The following is a 16,813-nucleotide window of genomic DNA, read 5'->3' on the forward strand; positions in this document are numbered from 1 at the left end:
TAACGTCTCTTACGTCACATCCGCCTTCGTTCCTGATCGCCGATGACTCATTCTTCATGGCGCCTCGATGTCTATCGAGATTCCTGGAATGCTCGCTACAATATTATGTTATACATAGGTATATATTTTTTCCCTCTCTTCCAGACCAACCCAGACCTACCGGAGGAAGAGTCTACTGTACTGGTAATTGGCATTCCTCTTAGGGTAAGTCTTCTGCCATATATCTATATTTCTGTATATATATTTATTTCTTTCAGATACTTTATTACATCAGTGTATTTTACAGGATTGTTTAGTACCCCTAAGGATATGTTATATTTATATCTATAGTATGCAGTCGTTCATAATATGTTGCACCGTCAGGGTTTCCCCGCACCGGGCACATTTTTTATTTTTCTTTCCCAATAGGAGGTGACTATGGGTTAATCTTGTATGTCCGATTCGTAGTCTTGTGATTGCAATCTGATCTTTTCTTTTAATTTTCCATTTGGTACACCTCTTCCCCTCTATCTGTGGGTGGATTACTCTAAGGTCTGTTTCCTTTGTCGACCATACTTCCTGCCATTTTACAATTAAATCCTTGTTTATTTCTTTTAAAAGACAATCTGTTACCTCTGTCCTATCAATTTCCGGTGTTTCTTCTTCCCACAGGTTTCCATCTAATTTTCCATAGTCGCGTATTTGTTTATTCAATTTCACAATTGCCAGTATAGTTCTGGTGTGTTGCCATTCGTATCTGGGGTGTAGTATGGGATTTGTGATATCTTCAAGTAAGAAATGGGATGGTTGTGCAAGTAACTTTACGGCATACCTAAGGTGTTGCTGCTTGAATTTCAAGTAAATGAGTAACGAATGATTTTCTACATTGAGGCGGTCTATTGGTGATGTACGGTATGCCCCCGTTATTAATAGCATGACTTTGTTCCACACCCCATTATATTATATTTTATTATAATATATTATATTATATTATACCAATGAGTGGAATGGTGGTGCAACTAAAACGGACGATATAGGAAAGTGTGCATAAAACGATATTCATCTACCGTGGTCCGAAGTTTTAAAAAGTGCGCTTCAAAAGTTTTACCAACCGAATCGAAATAATTGTTTTCGTTCTTTGAAAAATTTTAAAACAATTAAATTTAAATTTAATGGCGCTTCAAGACGTTGGTCCATTTAGCCGAATCCTTTTCTTTTCGTTTTTTCGAATATTCTAACGACATTCAAAACAGGTCAAACGACATTTTCACAATGGATAAGCAAATAAACGAAATTTTGACCAATTGGAAAATAATTAAAAAAATGCATGTGGTGTGAAAACGCCGTGATAGGCTCATAGGATTTATAATACCGTTTGGAAAAACGCGAATACTTTCTTCTATGCAGTTGTTTAGATGCGCTAATTGAAGCCGCGTTTTTAATCACGGTGATTTAGGTACCTACTTCTTCAGATCGAAAGCGGCATATCTGCACTTATAAATGTTTTTTTATCAACAGTTCATTACGCACCGTTAAAACAGGATTAAGAACGAGTTCGCTCAAAAGTAGATTGTGCTGTTCCAGCACACTTGCATGGTACATCTCCCTAGTAGTACTTTTACGGTTTACCTGGTGCTAAGCGCCATTTTAATTTAAGAATGTTTCATCGGCAGAGCAAAATTTAGTACAAACTCTAAATTTGTAAGGTGCGAATAGAAGAGTAGGTCAATAAACATTATGGTACTAGAAACAATTATTGTAATGAAAGGTTCATTTCGCAATTGTTTTTAAATTATTCGTAAAGATAGACAGTTAATTTTTGATTAACTACAAACTAGTTTATGGTATTAATATGTCCAATTAGTTTTTATGACGCTTTTAAATGAGTAGTTTGATGAATTTGAACGATGTAAATACCAAAACACGTGTTGCGTTTTGTTGTAATCTATTTATAGTAAACTTGGCAACGTGTGAATATTTCTATTTTTGCATCTTTTTTTCCTTCTTACAGGCCTGCTGCGTACGACAGGTATATTGAGAAGAGAAGTACATGTAGCTGGCTTGCCGAACAGAATGCGCCGATGGTACACGTCGGATCGTTGTTCAGAAAAATCTTAATGCATTCCAAGCAGGAGCATCAACGGATCAATTTTATTGTGATAAAGTTTCAAGTGCTGAAAACAAAGCGCGTCGCCTATCAGATGATGATTAGCTGAATAATTAATACGCGCGTGCTGTTTAAATAAAATTTAGTTGCAATGCGTAATTTGGATAGTTCGAATATGCTCCATGGGAGATTCGCCCAATTTATTGCGGTTTTTACAGGTGAGTTTTCTTATATAATTTTTTTTCATTCATCGCTCTTACAAGAACGTTCGTTGGCCCGACTCGCAGCGCGCGATCACCCTTGCGATAAAATTCTACTATCTGCTCTTTAGTTTTTTATTTAAACAGTTGCCCAAGTAAAAAATACGCACCGACTTCGATCAATTTTATAAAAGAGGAATGCCACCTGCTGCAAGCTACAAAGAACATTTATCATGTGCTTTGTACACGTTGCATGCGCTTGGTGCAAACGTAAATGGGGTAGTACCTATAGGGGGTGGTACCGAAAAGTGAACTTAAATTTATTATGGTCGCTGTGTTGTGTTTGAAAAAGTCACTTTACCACTTGCCAGTTTATTTATAGGTATGTACGCAAATTATGTACTTTTTTTTAAGATCACGTTGCCGACATACATCAGCTTTCACCTCATTTTCATACGGGAATTTTTAAAATATACTTACTCCTTGCCAAATCAACTTTGCTAATAACATTCTTTAATAATTTATTAGCTATGATACGTACACCTGATTCACTCTGCGTCTGTATTAGATTTCCAGTAAACGAAACGCTAGCGCCCTTTGGGATTTTTAACGCCATCATAGATTTGGTGGAAAAGACCTTTACTTTGGTTGGATACTTTGTTAACTCTAGGTGCATAATTTTTCAGGTTAGCGCCACCAGGTGAGTGGCGCAGGGAGGGGGTGACAAATCTCCCTCTCATTTGTATATTTTCATCGTTTTATGCTCTTGTGACCTAGTGCCACTTTAAGCTATTACATATGGACTGTTTTTATTCCTAATTGGGAAAGTAAAGATTCATCATAGAGGACAAAACTTCAAAGCACAAAAGGAACGATTCTGCTCGTCCCATTGTCTGCACTTTATTAGTAATCGGTCTTTTTACAATTGGAATTTGTGTTCTAATAACGCGTGTGCTTTTAAGAGAGTCGCCTAGATAAGATGTCTGGTGGTGTCATAGGGTCATATATGTAATATGTAAACCATTAGTGGGTTGTTTGGTGTTTCAACTTTCAACTTCGCACGTATGGTTGGCCAGCTAAGGTATAGTAATAGGAGTTTATCAAAAAATAATGTTTCAAAACTCACTCGTGCGGGTTACCGCGTAACACACCTGTAAACGATGAGTAACGGGGAAATATAAGACCATAGCAGCTAATCAGTTAGCTACCAGTAGTCAGTTAGCGAAAACCCGAAGATCTCGATGGAACAGACACACAGACGACGGAAAATCGAGCACATAAGCGTTACCTCAACTTCGTTGTGTTACGTTAAAAAAGGGTCACATAAAGCGCATGAAAACAATATAAATTAATTATGATGAGCATTGAAAAACCACAAAACCACAAAAACGATCGAATTTCCCCTTATATTATATACCTAAGTAACTCCGATATGCATAGCTTATTCGTGTATAATTACTTTAGTAACAGGCAACAAAAACTCAAAATAAACGCAACAACCATGTCTGCAAACAGACCCTTCACACATTCGACAGATAAGGTACGAATCAGCCCTTCAATGATAGGAATAAAAGTATAACTTTTGCAATTTTGTTTGTATTAGTTTGGAAAAACTTATATTATGCTATAGGTCCGTCCTTTCTTTATCTACGTACGTCAATCTGTTTTTGCAGAGTGGTTCGTCATTATAGAAGTTATATTTTTACTCCTATCCTTGGAGGGTAGATTCGTCCCTTCACTCTGAATCTGCAAAATTGGTCTTCGCAGAAATGTTGGGGACCCACTTCTAGAATGGTTTTAGGGTTCTGAAATTTTCTGCAATGGGTAGTCTATACCTTGAAGATGTGCCATACCATCATCCAATTTTGTGGTGTTAAGGACCCCCCCCCCCCACGAATTATTTCCTGTTTCTCGAGATACCTACTGTTTTTGAAAGTAAAGGTCGATTCTCACTCGCGCTGCTCGGCTGCAAAGCGTCGCTAAAAAAGATTTAATGATGAATGCATTCTTACTTAAAGCTACAACTACAGTTTGCGACGCCACTCGTTTAAAAACATGTAATCTTATTTAGCGGCACTTTGCAGCGCGGCATCGCGTCGTGTTGCCGAGCTTAGTGCAGCGCAAGTGAGAATCGACCTTAACTTTTATATGCGACAAGCAATTTTGGTCTCATATTTTGCATACGCATGCATTTAGTGATGCCAAGTAAAACTTTTGAAAATGGAAGGGGGGGGGGATATTCTAGTGAAAGGGCTCAACAAAAGACCTGTTCTCAACCAACTACCGCCCTTCTTCCTTACCCTTATCAGAATAGGGGGTGGGGCTCGGGGTGGGGGCTGGTTAGTCCTTCTCGTCGACCCCATATCGTGATCGGTTATGATTCCATATGTCTCAAGAGCGGATTGTCGGAAGAGGGTACTCACAAATAAAGATTAGGACGTCTGGAAGAAATATATCCATTGGTGATGTCAAAACTTTAAAAGCGAATGTCTCGAAAACGGTTTGTCGGAGGAGAGTACTCTCAAAGGACGACTTTGTGGTTCGATGGTAGAGCGTTGGGCTATAAAGCCGGAGGTCGGGTGTTCGAACCTGAACTGAGCTAAGAATTTTTCATCTGTGACAGAGCTGGGACTTTCCTTAGATCAGTTTTCCTACTTCGTAAGATAAAAATACCAGAGTAGTATAGAACAACGTAAGATCTTCTACAGAGGCACATCTAAAAAGCATTATGCGGGTCACTGGGCCCAGAACAAGAGAGGGATAATAAATAAATAAAAGGCAAAAGGAATCGTGTGAACGAGACATATCTATTGGCGAAGTCGAAACGAAAATCTTGAAAACAATGTGTCCGAAGAGCCACTCAGTGCGAAGATCTGCAGAACGGAGTGTCGAGGGAGGGTACTCTCAAAGGGCGGAAAGATTGTCTAGACGAGACCCATGTACTGGCAAAAAAGAACTGACTTCGACTCGCCTTTGGAAGTTCAAGTTAAATGATGTCCTATGAACACAACGATTATTTCTCTAACGAAAAGTTAGACTTTTGGGACGTTATCATCTTACTACCCATGTAAGATAGAAAAAAGAGAAAAACTGCTTATTTTAGATATTTTTATGTAGAATTCAGTGGCGTAGTAAAAAAAACTTGGGGACCACCATTTCCGAGATTTGACCCAAAGGGTCCTTCACGAGGTCCTTCACAAAGAACGTATGTATGCTTACCATCTTCAGAAGGTGCATCTGAAGGATACTGATTTCCAACCCCAAATAGAATTCTGCAGGTGGTTCATAAATCTCAGGAATGTAAGAAGAACCTTTTTGTATTAGGTACATCCTCTACTCGAAAACGTTGCGTTTGGCCGTCGACGAGATTTCTAACACACACTCACATCTGGGACGCTGTAAATCCTCACGCTTTTTTCAACCAAGGACATCAGGACTGATTTTCAATCAATGTATGGCCAGGGATAATAGGAAGTCATTGCGTTGGTGCTTATTTGCTGCCAAATTGACTGATTGGCAACGAATACGCAATCTTTTAGAGAATTTACCCTTACTGACTAGGCAATAGATGTGGTTTCAGCACGACGGTGCTCCAACGCATTCATCAAGAGTTGTGAGGGCAACCTTAAATTAGAAGCATTCCCAATAAATGGATAGGACGAGGAGGCCCTACTAGTTGGCCCGCAAGGTCACCAGACCTTTGAGCAAGAGTAGTTACTGCTGCTGGAGAAATGATAAACCCGAAATTCTTCAACGAGTTGTTTATTTATTTATTTATTTGAACAATTTTGAAAGTAATCATTATTAAAATTTGAAATACAGACTAACTTATAAGTAAGCATTAGTCGGGTGTAACCTACTAAAACCGTGCCATAACCCAGTTTAGTTTGAACTTGATTAAGATCGCATTTGTAGCAGTAGAAAATTGATTAGACATTCTTACGCATAATCCATGAATGCACGAATCTGTTTCCTAAAATAACTTCGTTATAGGATGAAAGTTACAGGAAAATGATTAAGATTTGTAGATAATTATTTAGGCAATGAATTGGTAAATTGTTTTTAAATTGGTGGAGTAAATTTTGTGCTATTCAATTTCCAAAATTTAAAATGACCGCCATTTTGTAAAAAAGTTTTGTACAAAAGTTGTAGATATGATCTGAAATAACCTTTGAAATGCGACTACAAATAATGGCGATATAAAGACTTCCAAAGTAACCAAAAAAGGTCCATAATTTGGAAACAAAGGCCAAAATGAAAAAAAATTACTTTAAAAAAGTGTTAGTTTTATAACCCCCGAGATAACCCCTATTGCGGTGTCCACTTTGAGTAAAAACACCCTGTATATTATCATTTTTATTATTTTTAAAATTTTGAAATGATGCTTAGTCTTAGGGACTAGGGACACAATAAACAAAGCAAAATCTCCTATGAATTCATAGCCTACTATTTAAAAACGGTAAAAAATAAAGTTTTTAGTTTTGATGCATGGCTAAAATGTAATGATGAAAAAGAATGCAAAAGAATGACGTTACGATATACAAGGTATTGCATTGCGAAATACCAACAATGGGTCAAACCTCAGAATTTATTTTTTCTACGCCAAAAATATCTACAATGGGGAGTTTTTACCTTTTTTCTATCTTACATGGGTAGGAAGATATGATAACGTCTCAAATAGTCAAAATTTTCGTTTTCATCCTGTATTTGAGAAACAAACATAGCTAGATTGATTTTGTTTGTGGTATTAAAAGTTTCAGACAATTGTACAGGATCGCGAAAATCGTCTCTATCTTTAAAAACAGCTGAGATACAGTGCAGTCTCATAGATAGGAATTTTTGAATAAAATATAGTTTTTAATGATAAATCTCGCGTATTACAAATCTATGGTAGAACGCATACTACAGTAGCACTGAGGTTTTGTTTTGACGTTCCACCTTAGAATATTGTAACATCCGTGAAAAGAGCACCTCTTCGTCGGACGCAGGTCTAGAGCATGTACCATTTTATTTCCTTTTGAAAATCAAGAATTTTAATACTCTACCCGCGTTTGTCCGTAAATTAACTGTAAATATTGCTAGAACATTCATTTTCGAGAAACGTTTGCTAAACTAAATAATTAGAGATAAACATAAAAAACAAGGGTTTTATCTTCGAGAATTCCACTCCACTCCACTTTGGAAGTTGACATAATGTCATCTGCAGCTCTCAGGATTTCGTACTATCATCCACTCAACGTCGATAAATCTTGAAGTGGAAATATACCGACTATTGTAAATGCTTAGCTCATAAGTGCATAGAAAAATATGTTTACATAATTATTTAAGTACGGCTACGTGAGTTTGACTACTATAAAGGATTAGGTAATTGGTAATTAATGAAATTGCACATAAGTGAGTTAATTAACAAATTAAAGTAACTTGTTTGGTTGTAATTGAAGACGAACCGGTTGCTTGTGTGGGGCTGGTGACAACTTTGTCGAAATCACTAGTGTTTGCCAGGGACAAGCGCCAGTGAAGAATCAAAACCAAACGGCCCGAGGACCCTGGCGTAAGTCTTGAGAGGTGCTAATCGCAAATGAAACGAGAAAAAATTATATCGGTCGTGCAGTTAATAAACACAATAACAGCCACAGTAGAGGCACACAGGGTTATTGATTTCGGCAGTTCATTTCTCTCTCGATGTCTCCCTTTAACGCAATCATCTTTCACCTTAGAAATCCAAACCCTTGACGAGGAAGTATTTTTGTTTATTTGTAGTGTATTTGAACTGACCACCTGCTGTCTTTGTCACATTCTTCACCAACCACCTGTCGAAACAGTTACATTTTCCCTTTTTGCTCAAAATTGGCCTTTATAAATGTTCCTCGAATATAGATTTTAAATCCGAGCGACCGAAGGTAGCGAGGTTTTAATGGGCAGAATACATACACCTGAAAATGCCTTCTTCAGTGCTCGTGTCACGTGTGTTGAGGATACTAAATCGTTCTTTCGGAAAGTGCTCGAAGGGGTGCCGACCCCTTTTCAGACTGAAGGTAACATTTGCGCAAGTTTTATTCACTGATTTATAAAAATGTAATTTTTTATTTTATCGATTTCTACGGTTTTGAAAAATGGAAAATTAAAACTAAAAGTATGAACAGATGCAGTATTTTTTTCTCTAAAAAAACTTATTTAGACTTTTGCTCGAAAATAATTAGGGGAGCTAGTAATTGACTATAAAGAAATTACCATTGAAATCCCTATGCCGCGTTGTATATACAAATTAGGTGCACAATTTTATTTAATAAACTGTTTTTAACGGAACTTGCCACTCCAAATATAGCGCAACGAAATGTTTTGCATCTGGGACCCTAACGCTTTCGTGGTAACAATTAATTTAAATGCGAGCACTTTAATCCAATTGTCCAATAACCCAATTCGCACTCTATTTTTAGTTGAACATAAATCCGCCATCCATTAGTTTTCTCGCTACGCAATGAAGCTTTGTTTCTACACAAAACCGCCACGTATTATTAGTTTACTTATAATTGCAACTCATTTAGAAGACACCCACCTCAATAAACTCGTCAAAATCGCGGCAGGGTTTCTTTAGTAATTCAGTAATTACTTTCAACTTTCGCACTAAAATATAACATAGCGCTACTAATGGTTCTATCGTATCCTTTGACAACACAAACTCGTTTTGGCTTTCAAATTTGTAAAAAATATTCCACTTGAGTTACTTAGATTCACCTCGACCACTCCTCCATCAAATTTTTTATAGTGTATTCGCCGATCTGAAAACCCCGGTTGCGTTTTTTCTACATGGGTGAATAAAGCGAAGATTAGTCTTCTCATTCTCCGTAGCGATGGTTTTCAGAACCGGCAACACCAATGTCGCTCTAATAAATTACTTAGTTTTGCGTAACCGTATTTTTTCTATTGCATATTCGTAATGAAGGTAAAATAAGCTTTCTAACGATGTGTTGCAAGACCTACGTTGCCATTAAAAAAAAACAAAATGGCGGCCGTGTCAAAAAACCACACGGGACAAACATTTTCTTTTCATGCTAGAATATGCACATTAACATTTTTCAAACGGCTGCGTTAATCACCCCTCCATTGCATAAATCAACACTCTATGAGCGCTCTTTTAGCTACAACATAGCGAAACTTTACAACTCCTTGCCGGACTCGTGTAAAAGATTGCCTCCTCTTAAATTTAAAAAGTACGTCCAACTATTCTTACTTGATCGTCAGTTGCAATAAACTCGTTGTCAATTTGGTCTTTTTATATGAGCAAGTTCTCAGTCCCCATATCGAATCACACATTCATTAACTCGCTTTGTCAGCTCAGCATTCATCTATCGTTCTTAAGTTGTGCCGCAACCATGCACACCAATTTATATTGTTTTATTTAGAAGCCATATAGTCTTTCGTTTCAAACATTATATGTATATTTGGGAAATGGGTTAAGTGGAAGAGCGAATGCAGTTTCTGTTGATACTGCAGTCGAACTTCGCCCAATTAGCTACCTAGCATACAGAATTTGTTTTTCTTTTGTATCGTATGCATGTATTCAGTTGTGAGTAGCTAATAAAAGTCATTATTATTATTATTATTATTATTATTATATCTCCAACCTTTTTCACGCCAATCTTTATTAGCCACTCTGTACATTAAACACTACTTGTCATAAATCGTTAAAATACTGTGAAATAATACAGGTATTATATAATAATCCTCCCTAAAATTCCATTATTCGAACCTGTTCTTACTTACAGGAATAGTGAAGATGAAAATTGTGGCGAGCGGAGGTTTTTCTGTTTACTGTTCTTACAACTCGTAGGTAATTTGTTATTTTCCTGCAAGACTTATTATTGCATATGAATTAATATGCGCTTTATGTAAATCTTGTACGATTACGTTAATTGTTTGCGTTTTTGCTCAATAGATACTGGTAATTGAGCAGTATAAATCAAATCCAAGTAAAGTGAAAGCAAAAATACTTCGCCGAAGGCGCCAGATATTCTCGGTAGTTAACATTGAATTGAATCTTTCCGTTCAATTGCACAAATAAGTCATTTGCAATTGCCTGCATTCATTTCAGTTTATAAATTGCATCGCATATCGTGCAATTATAATCATTTATCAATCAGGAACTGAAATTGGTGATAGACTTGGTCACGACATATATGGACCAAAGCTGAACCAAGTTTGAATTCATTCAAGTGAATCTCCCTGAAGGAGAAGAGAGAACAGGAATAAAAAAAAATATTTAGATAATAAACTATTTGCAGAAAAATTTTTAAATGCTATATTATTTGTGTTTTGGGATCATTGGTTAAAGTTAATGCAAGGTAGTATCATAGAGTTTACTCTATGGTAGTATTGAAGTAAGTATAGATGTTTACTTCTAAAGTAGGTTCCTTTTACTGTCGTTTTTTAGACCAAGCAATGGTGTACTACTTTTAGCAAAAGAAAATTTACTTCGTTGGATACTTACTCGCATTTAGTAGAATCTATTTCTGAACGATGACTGCAACGTAACAATTATTTGCATTTATAGAACTCCCCAAACAAATGTTAATTCTTTTTAAAACTAGAGTATCTTTTAGAGAAACACCCATACAGTGATCGAATCATATGGCGATGGTGATTTTAACATTAATATTTTACAATAAGCGCCGCTTTGAGTTGCTACTGCAATCTTTTGGAGTTGCACTGACAATCGTTACACTAAACAGGGTGACAAGCATCACAAAAGGTATTAAAAAATCATCAAAAACCTCTCTAACCAGAGAGCTATATGAAATTCTTAAAGCTTTTCCCGATGCAACTCTTCACTGTTATTATATAAAATATTCTAAAATTTTGAGTTGCTGCAAAAAATATGAATATTAACTTTGAAATAAGTATCTAACTCATTAAATATTCCTAAAACGACCTGGAATAAAATTAAGATGGATTTAAATAAATCTAGCAACTTTCATAAAAATACTGTCCTTAATGTCAATCAAACTTTAACTGAAGATCCACGTATCGTTAATAATCATTTTTCCGGGTTAACTACGGATTTAATTTCGTCTTTAAATTTAACAATGGGCAAATGAAACAGTCACCTCCATTTGAAATTAGTGTTGCAATTAGTTTGCCAACTATACTCCCATGGAAATTAAAAATAATATTGCCAATTTAAATACGTCTGCAACGGGCATTGATGATATTCCAGTTTTTGTTTTAAAATTATGTGCAGTTCATTGTCATATTTTATGCTTCCTAAATCGTCACTTTCCGACTGAATTAAAAAGGTCAAAAATTACACCCTTGCATAAAAGTAAGGATGTAAAACTGGTTCCAAATTATAGACCGATATCAGATCAGACTGGTTTTGCAAAGATTTTTGAAACGGCTATAAAAGTCAGGATTTTATTTTACTTAGCCAATTTGAAACTACTTACACACATGGTTTCGTAAGTAAAAAATCAACTTTCACAGCTCTACATAACATCATTTAGTAGTGTACTACTAAAAGCTTTAAATAATCACCAGTTAGGCATGATCTCAAATTCAGATCTATCTAAATCTTTTGATTTTGTCGATCATGAATGAATGAAATTAGAACTTTGTGCTTTTGGGGCCAATGCTCTAGAGCTGTATTAAAATTCTGCAACATTATTTTTGATTCGACCTTCTGTTTTAGCTTCACTGTAATTATGCAGTACGTACTTTACTTATGACAAGCTGTAGAACCGCGTGGATTGATCAAAGTTGGTTTTTGGTGTTTTACTAAGCAAAGAAATGATATGATGGTGTGGTGGTTTCAGAACTGGATTTCATGAGATCAGAAATCAAAGATGAAATTGTTATTTAGAGAAATGTAAACGAAAAGAAAAAGAGCGGTAGGAAGGAGACGCAGGAGGTCTTTTCTCTTTGAAACTTAATATCTTGGACCTTGGAGTATATTTCAATATGATAAAAACGAACTACAGTTAGTTTCTGAAGATTTCGTCATGGAATTTATAAGTTATGATACCTATAAAGAGTTGTGTCATACCTACTCCAAAAGGTTATCCACTTTTCGGTCTATGACTATGCTATTAATATACATTTACTGCAACTTTAATTAGCAATTCATTTATAATTGTTTGTCCAAGGGGATACCACTCCCGAAATAACTGTACGTTTGCACCGAAACAGCGCCGCAATCCCCCGAAATATACACTACATTTCAGCCAGAATGGTTACTCAGGGGGGAGTTTGCCCAATACAGGAGTTTGAAAACACCTATTTAATTCTTAGCGCACTTTCTATGAGGCCTTAACTACCCCTACACTATTTAGTATATAATATAAAATAAGCTTTTTTTTAATTTAAAAAAAAAGTGCTATTGTTTGCCTTTTGTCCGTCGCCTGCTGTTTCTGAAAGTAAAACGTGCATAGGTAACTTTTACATGGAACAACCAATATTTCTTAGATTTTCCATGCGCATACCTCGAGTGGTGCCATGTAAAACTTTTGTAAATGAGGGCGGCGGGGAATGGGGGTAAACACACGTTCTACCTTTCATGGTATTCTAATGAAAGGTCACATCGGAAGGGATTGGTATATAATATATAATATATAAGTATAACTGTCTTCCGCGATTCCTTTTCGAGATTGATTTTTACTAACCATACTCTTCCTCCTGGACCCCTTGTCGTGATCGGTTATAATACTTTATATCTCACGAGCGGATTGTCGGAGGAGGCATTCACAAATGGTAGTTGGAACTTGGAACGTCTAGACGAGATATATTTACTGGTGATATGAAAATGCATAAATGTAAATATCTCGAAAATGGAGTATGGTAGAAGGGTAGCTACAAAGAGAAAACACATACTTCGCATTGAATGGAAAAGAAAAGACGACGAATAGAACGGTAATTTGTTATAAACACCTTTACTGTTTATGCACTAGTGACTAGGAGTTCTCGTTGCGCTGTCATGGATGCTTCAATGTGTAATGGGTTTGGATCCGCCTCGATGGCTTGAGTCTACTTAAAACCACACGGACCGATCGTAGAATTCCCTTTCTCTGGTTGGACGGGCTGGATAGTTGGCGGGCGTGGCGTGGAATAATCAATTTCCTTGCAATCCGTAAAACATACATTCGCTTCACACTCACTTATCTATTTTATACATTCTTATTAATTTCCAAATTTCTGTACAATTTTTTGTGCATACGGAAGTCTTGTTACATTAAGTATTTTAAATAAAATAACGAGTTGTTCCTATCGGCTTCAAATTTGCTACACGTCACGCCAGTACATTCTATTTTGAACAGTTTTTTAAGTAACATTTTTTGGATTTCTTCAAAAAATCCGGTTAAAAAATAAAATAAAATAAAATCAAAGTAGACCTAGAACATTTGCATGCGCATTCACCAAGTTCAGTTGAACTGTGAGGCTATGTCACTTAAGTTGGTAAAACTGCAAAACCCGATCAGTTTCATAAGTGACAAGTTAAATTTTGTAAGAGATTATATTAACTTTTCGCCCACTATATTGAAAATGCTAGGTGTGCACACTGACAGTTAATGTAATAAAAGTAGTATAATAGGTATAATACGAGTGCACACTATAATTTTAGGTTTACTTCGAGTTACCTATACACAAAATAACCGACACTTTCATGTGAATACCACCACTTTAATAAAACCACTTGTCGCAGCGCACACAGTCTAAACTTGAACACCTTAGAGAAAAAGAATGTAGTAGACAGGGTTACATTTTGCCTTTTCGGTATAGACTGCTTTGTACAGGGGAAAAAAGCACCTCTCGCGTCTTCATAGGTAGCATTTTTCATATTGACCGCCTTGTACACCCGAGAGGGGAAGGAGCACCTTTGGCTTTTTTCATGGACCGCCTTGTACACCCAAGAAGGGAAGAGACACCTCTCGCATCTTCCATGGGTTGCCTTTTTCGTATCGCCCCCCTTATACACTCGTGAGCGAAAGGAGACATCTCAGATGTTCATAGGCAGCCTTTTTCGTATCGACGGTGTTTCCCGTATCGATCGCCTTATACACTCGATGGCGGAAGGGGCACCTCTCGCATCTTTCATGGGCCGCCTTATTCGTATCGACCGCCTCTTCCGTATCGACCGCCTTGTACACACGATTGGGGAAGGAGCACCTCTCGCATGCGCCACTTTTTAAGTATCGACCGCCTTATACACCCGAGAAGAAAAGTAGCACCTCTCGCATCTTCATATCGCCTTTTCCGTATCGGCCGCCTTGTGCACCGAGAGGGGAAGGGGCACCTGTTACATCTTCAATAGGCCGCCTTTTTCGTATCGACGCATGTTACCATCAAAGCCACTTGAGGTTTCTCCGCATGTTACCATCAAAGCCACTTGAGGTTTCTCCCTGGAAAGTGCCTGATATTAACGTCAGAATAGATTTAACAGTCTATGGCAAGGAAGAAACTCATCCATCTCTTTATCTTCGAGAATTTAACAAAATTGTCAACTCTTATCAAGATTATATGTTTCTCTAGACCGATGGCTCAAAAAAGAATATGGGTACTGGATCTGCCTTTTCTACTGATGACGCTGAGTATGAATGGTCAATGGGAATCCACGCATCTATATACACAGCTGAACTGTATGCAATTTGGCAAGCTCTCCGATATTGCGAATTGCATACAGATAAAAATAAATTTGTTGTTATAAGCGATTCACTGAGTTCTTTAGTCAGTTTGAAAAATCCATATTCAAAACATCCATTAGTGCAGATGATACTATCAACACTGAAACATCTTGCAAACCTTGATATCCTTGTTACATTCCTATGGGTCCCTAGTCATATAGGTATAAGCGGCAATGAAAAAGCTGATCGTGCTGCACATCGAGCAGCTATAGAAGCGGGAAATGAGACAACAGATAAGGTTTGGATCTCTAGTTCTAGCGACATTAACAAATATCTGAAAAAGAAAATAAATGTATCATGGCAACAAACATGGCAACAGTACAATACTCACCTAAATAGAGTTCAAATGACAATGGGTGGAGAGCACCACTATCACTTCCTAGAAAAGACATGACCGTTCTACATCGGTTAAGAATAGGACATACAGCAATAACACACAAGCATTTATTAACAAAAGACCCACCCCCAGTGTGTGTCAACTGTACAGTACCTACCACTGTTGAACATATTATATGTATATGTCCACTATATGCACCTTTACGTCAAATGTACTCGATATTTGATAACTTACCTGATAATATAAGAAACAACGAAAACATAAATAATCTTCTACAGTACCTAAAGGCTGCGAATCTCCTTGAGAAACTGTAATAATGAACTCTAGATGGCGCCAAAAACCTCAGCAGTTAACGCGCCGTAATTCATATTTAAAAAAAAACATCAACCATCTTGGACAACCGAAATAAAACAGATCTTAATAAAACGAGTTAAACTATACCTATGTCATGTTTCCAATTGGTAAATATTTTAATTCTTATGCATGGATAAGATGCTGTTCATCTGTAAATAATTTGCACATGAATTATGAAAAATGTCAGCTTCTATAGCAAATTTGTTTTAAAAACGCTTAATTAAAGGTTTATTAATTGCATGATAGCATAGTGTAAGTAGTAACTCGGTGTCCGAGTAACATCATGTAATCGCATTGCCTTTAGGAAAATAATTGTTTTGAAAAGCAATGTTGCTCCCACAGTTTTTTAGATATTTAGTTCGTTCCTGTTACATTCGATAGCTTATAGCTATCTTGATTAGTGTGCACATTCATAGACTGCGCAATGCTGTCTTCTTTATAGAGATTTATTTTGAAATTTTAACCCCAGATGCGTCTACTAAAGGCAAGCATATCGCATATTGTAAAAATCAGATGTATCACAATTTTCTTATTTATATTTGCTTTTGAAAAATACTGATGATAAGTGTATGGAAAATGTAAAGATACTCGCCGAAAACCCTTTTTTTAAAATTTTTTAATATAGCAACATACAAGGTGTGCACTTTAAGAATATGCAAGAAAAAACAGTGGTTGCTATTAAAAAAAAATAGCGGGGGTAGAAAGGAGAGGACAACAATAAGAAATGGAGAAACAGGAAGGATGGAAACGAAACCAAAGGATGGAGGCATCGGGAACTAATGGAACACCCGGGGGAGAGGCCATCACCAGGAAGAAGAGTTCCCTCTAATGCAGATAGTGGTCGCGCCCTTTCGGATCGGACAACACCCAGTTACCCCCCCCCCCCCCCAATCCACAAAATCCACCACACTGTTTGGCATATTATGTCGCGGCCCAGCGCAATGGCAACAGAAGTGGTGGAGATGCACCCCTGTTATTTACTACCAGGGACACATCCCCACGACAGTTGACTAAATTCTGGGAGAGGCGGCTACGCCAGGCATATGCCAGAGTATCAAGCCGTATCTATAAATCGTTGTAAAGTTTCTGACAATTCTGAATTTAATTTAGACGTCGAAAATAGCAAGCTTAGGTTCTGCCGTCACGGTCGTTTCCATAGAAACAG

The 16,813-nt window shown here is 37.0% G+C and overlaps 1 protein-coding gene across 2 annotated transcripts in view; it reads left to right on the forward strand.

The window, feature by feature from the left end:
• Positions 1-163: 163 nt before the first annotated feature.
• LOC116176419 (facilitated trehalose transporter Tret1-like) overlaps positions 164-16,813 on the forward strand; it is a 35,667-nt gene continuing 19,017 nt past the window's right edge. The window contains exons 1-2 of one of the 2 annotated variants that reach the window (XM_031494961.1): positions 164-204; positions 1,991-2,304. In XM_031494961.1, coding sequence (XP_031350821.1) covers positions 2,238-2,304 — 67 coding nt within the window. In that variant the 5' untranslated portion in view covers positions 164-204; positions 1,991-2,237. The remainder of the gene's footprint in view (positions 205-1,990; positions 2,305-16,813) is intronic. The other variant, XM_031494960.1, reaches the window with a different exon arrangement.

Source organism: Photinus pyralis, unplaced genomic scaffold (genome assembly GCF_008802855.1).
Source record: "Photinus pyralis isolate 1611_PpyrPB1 unplaced genomic scaffold, Ppyr1.3 Ppyr1.4_LG7, whole genome shotgun sequence".
Taxonomy (NCBI): Eukaryota; Metazoa; Arthropoda; class Insecta; order Coleoptera; family Lampyridae; genus Photinus; species Photinus pyralis.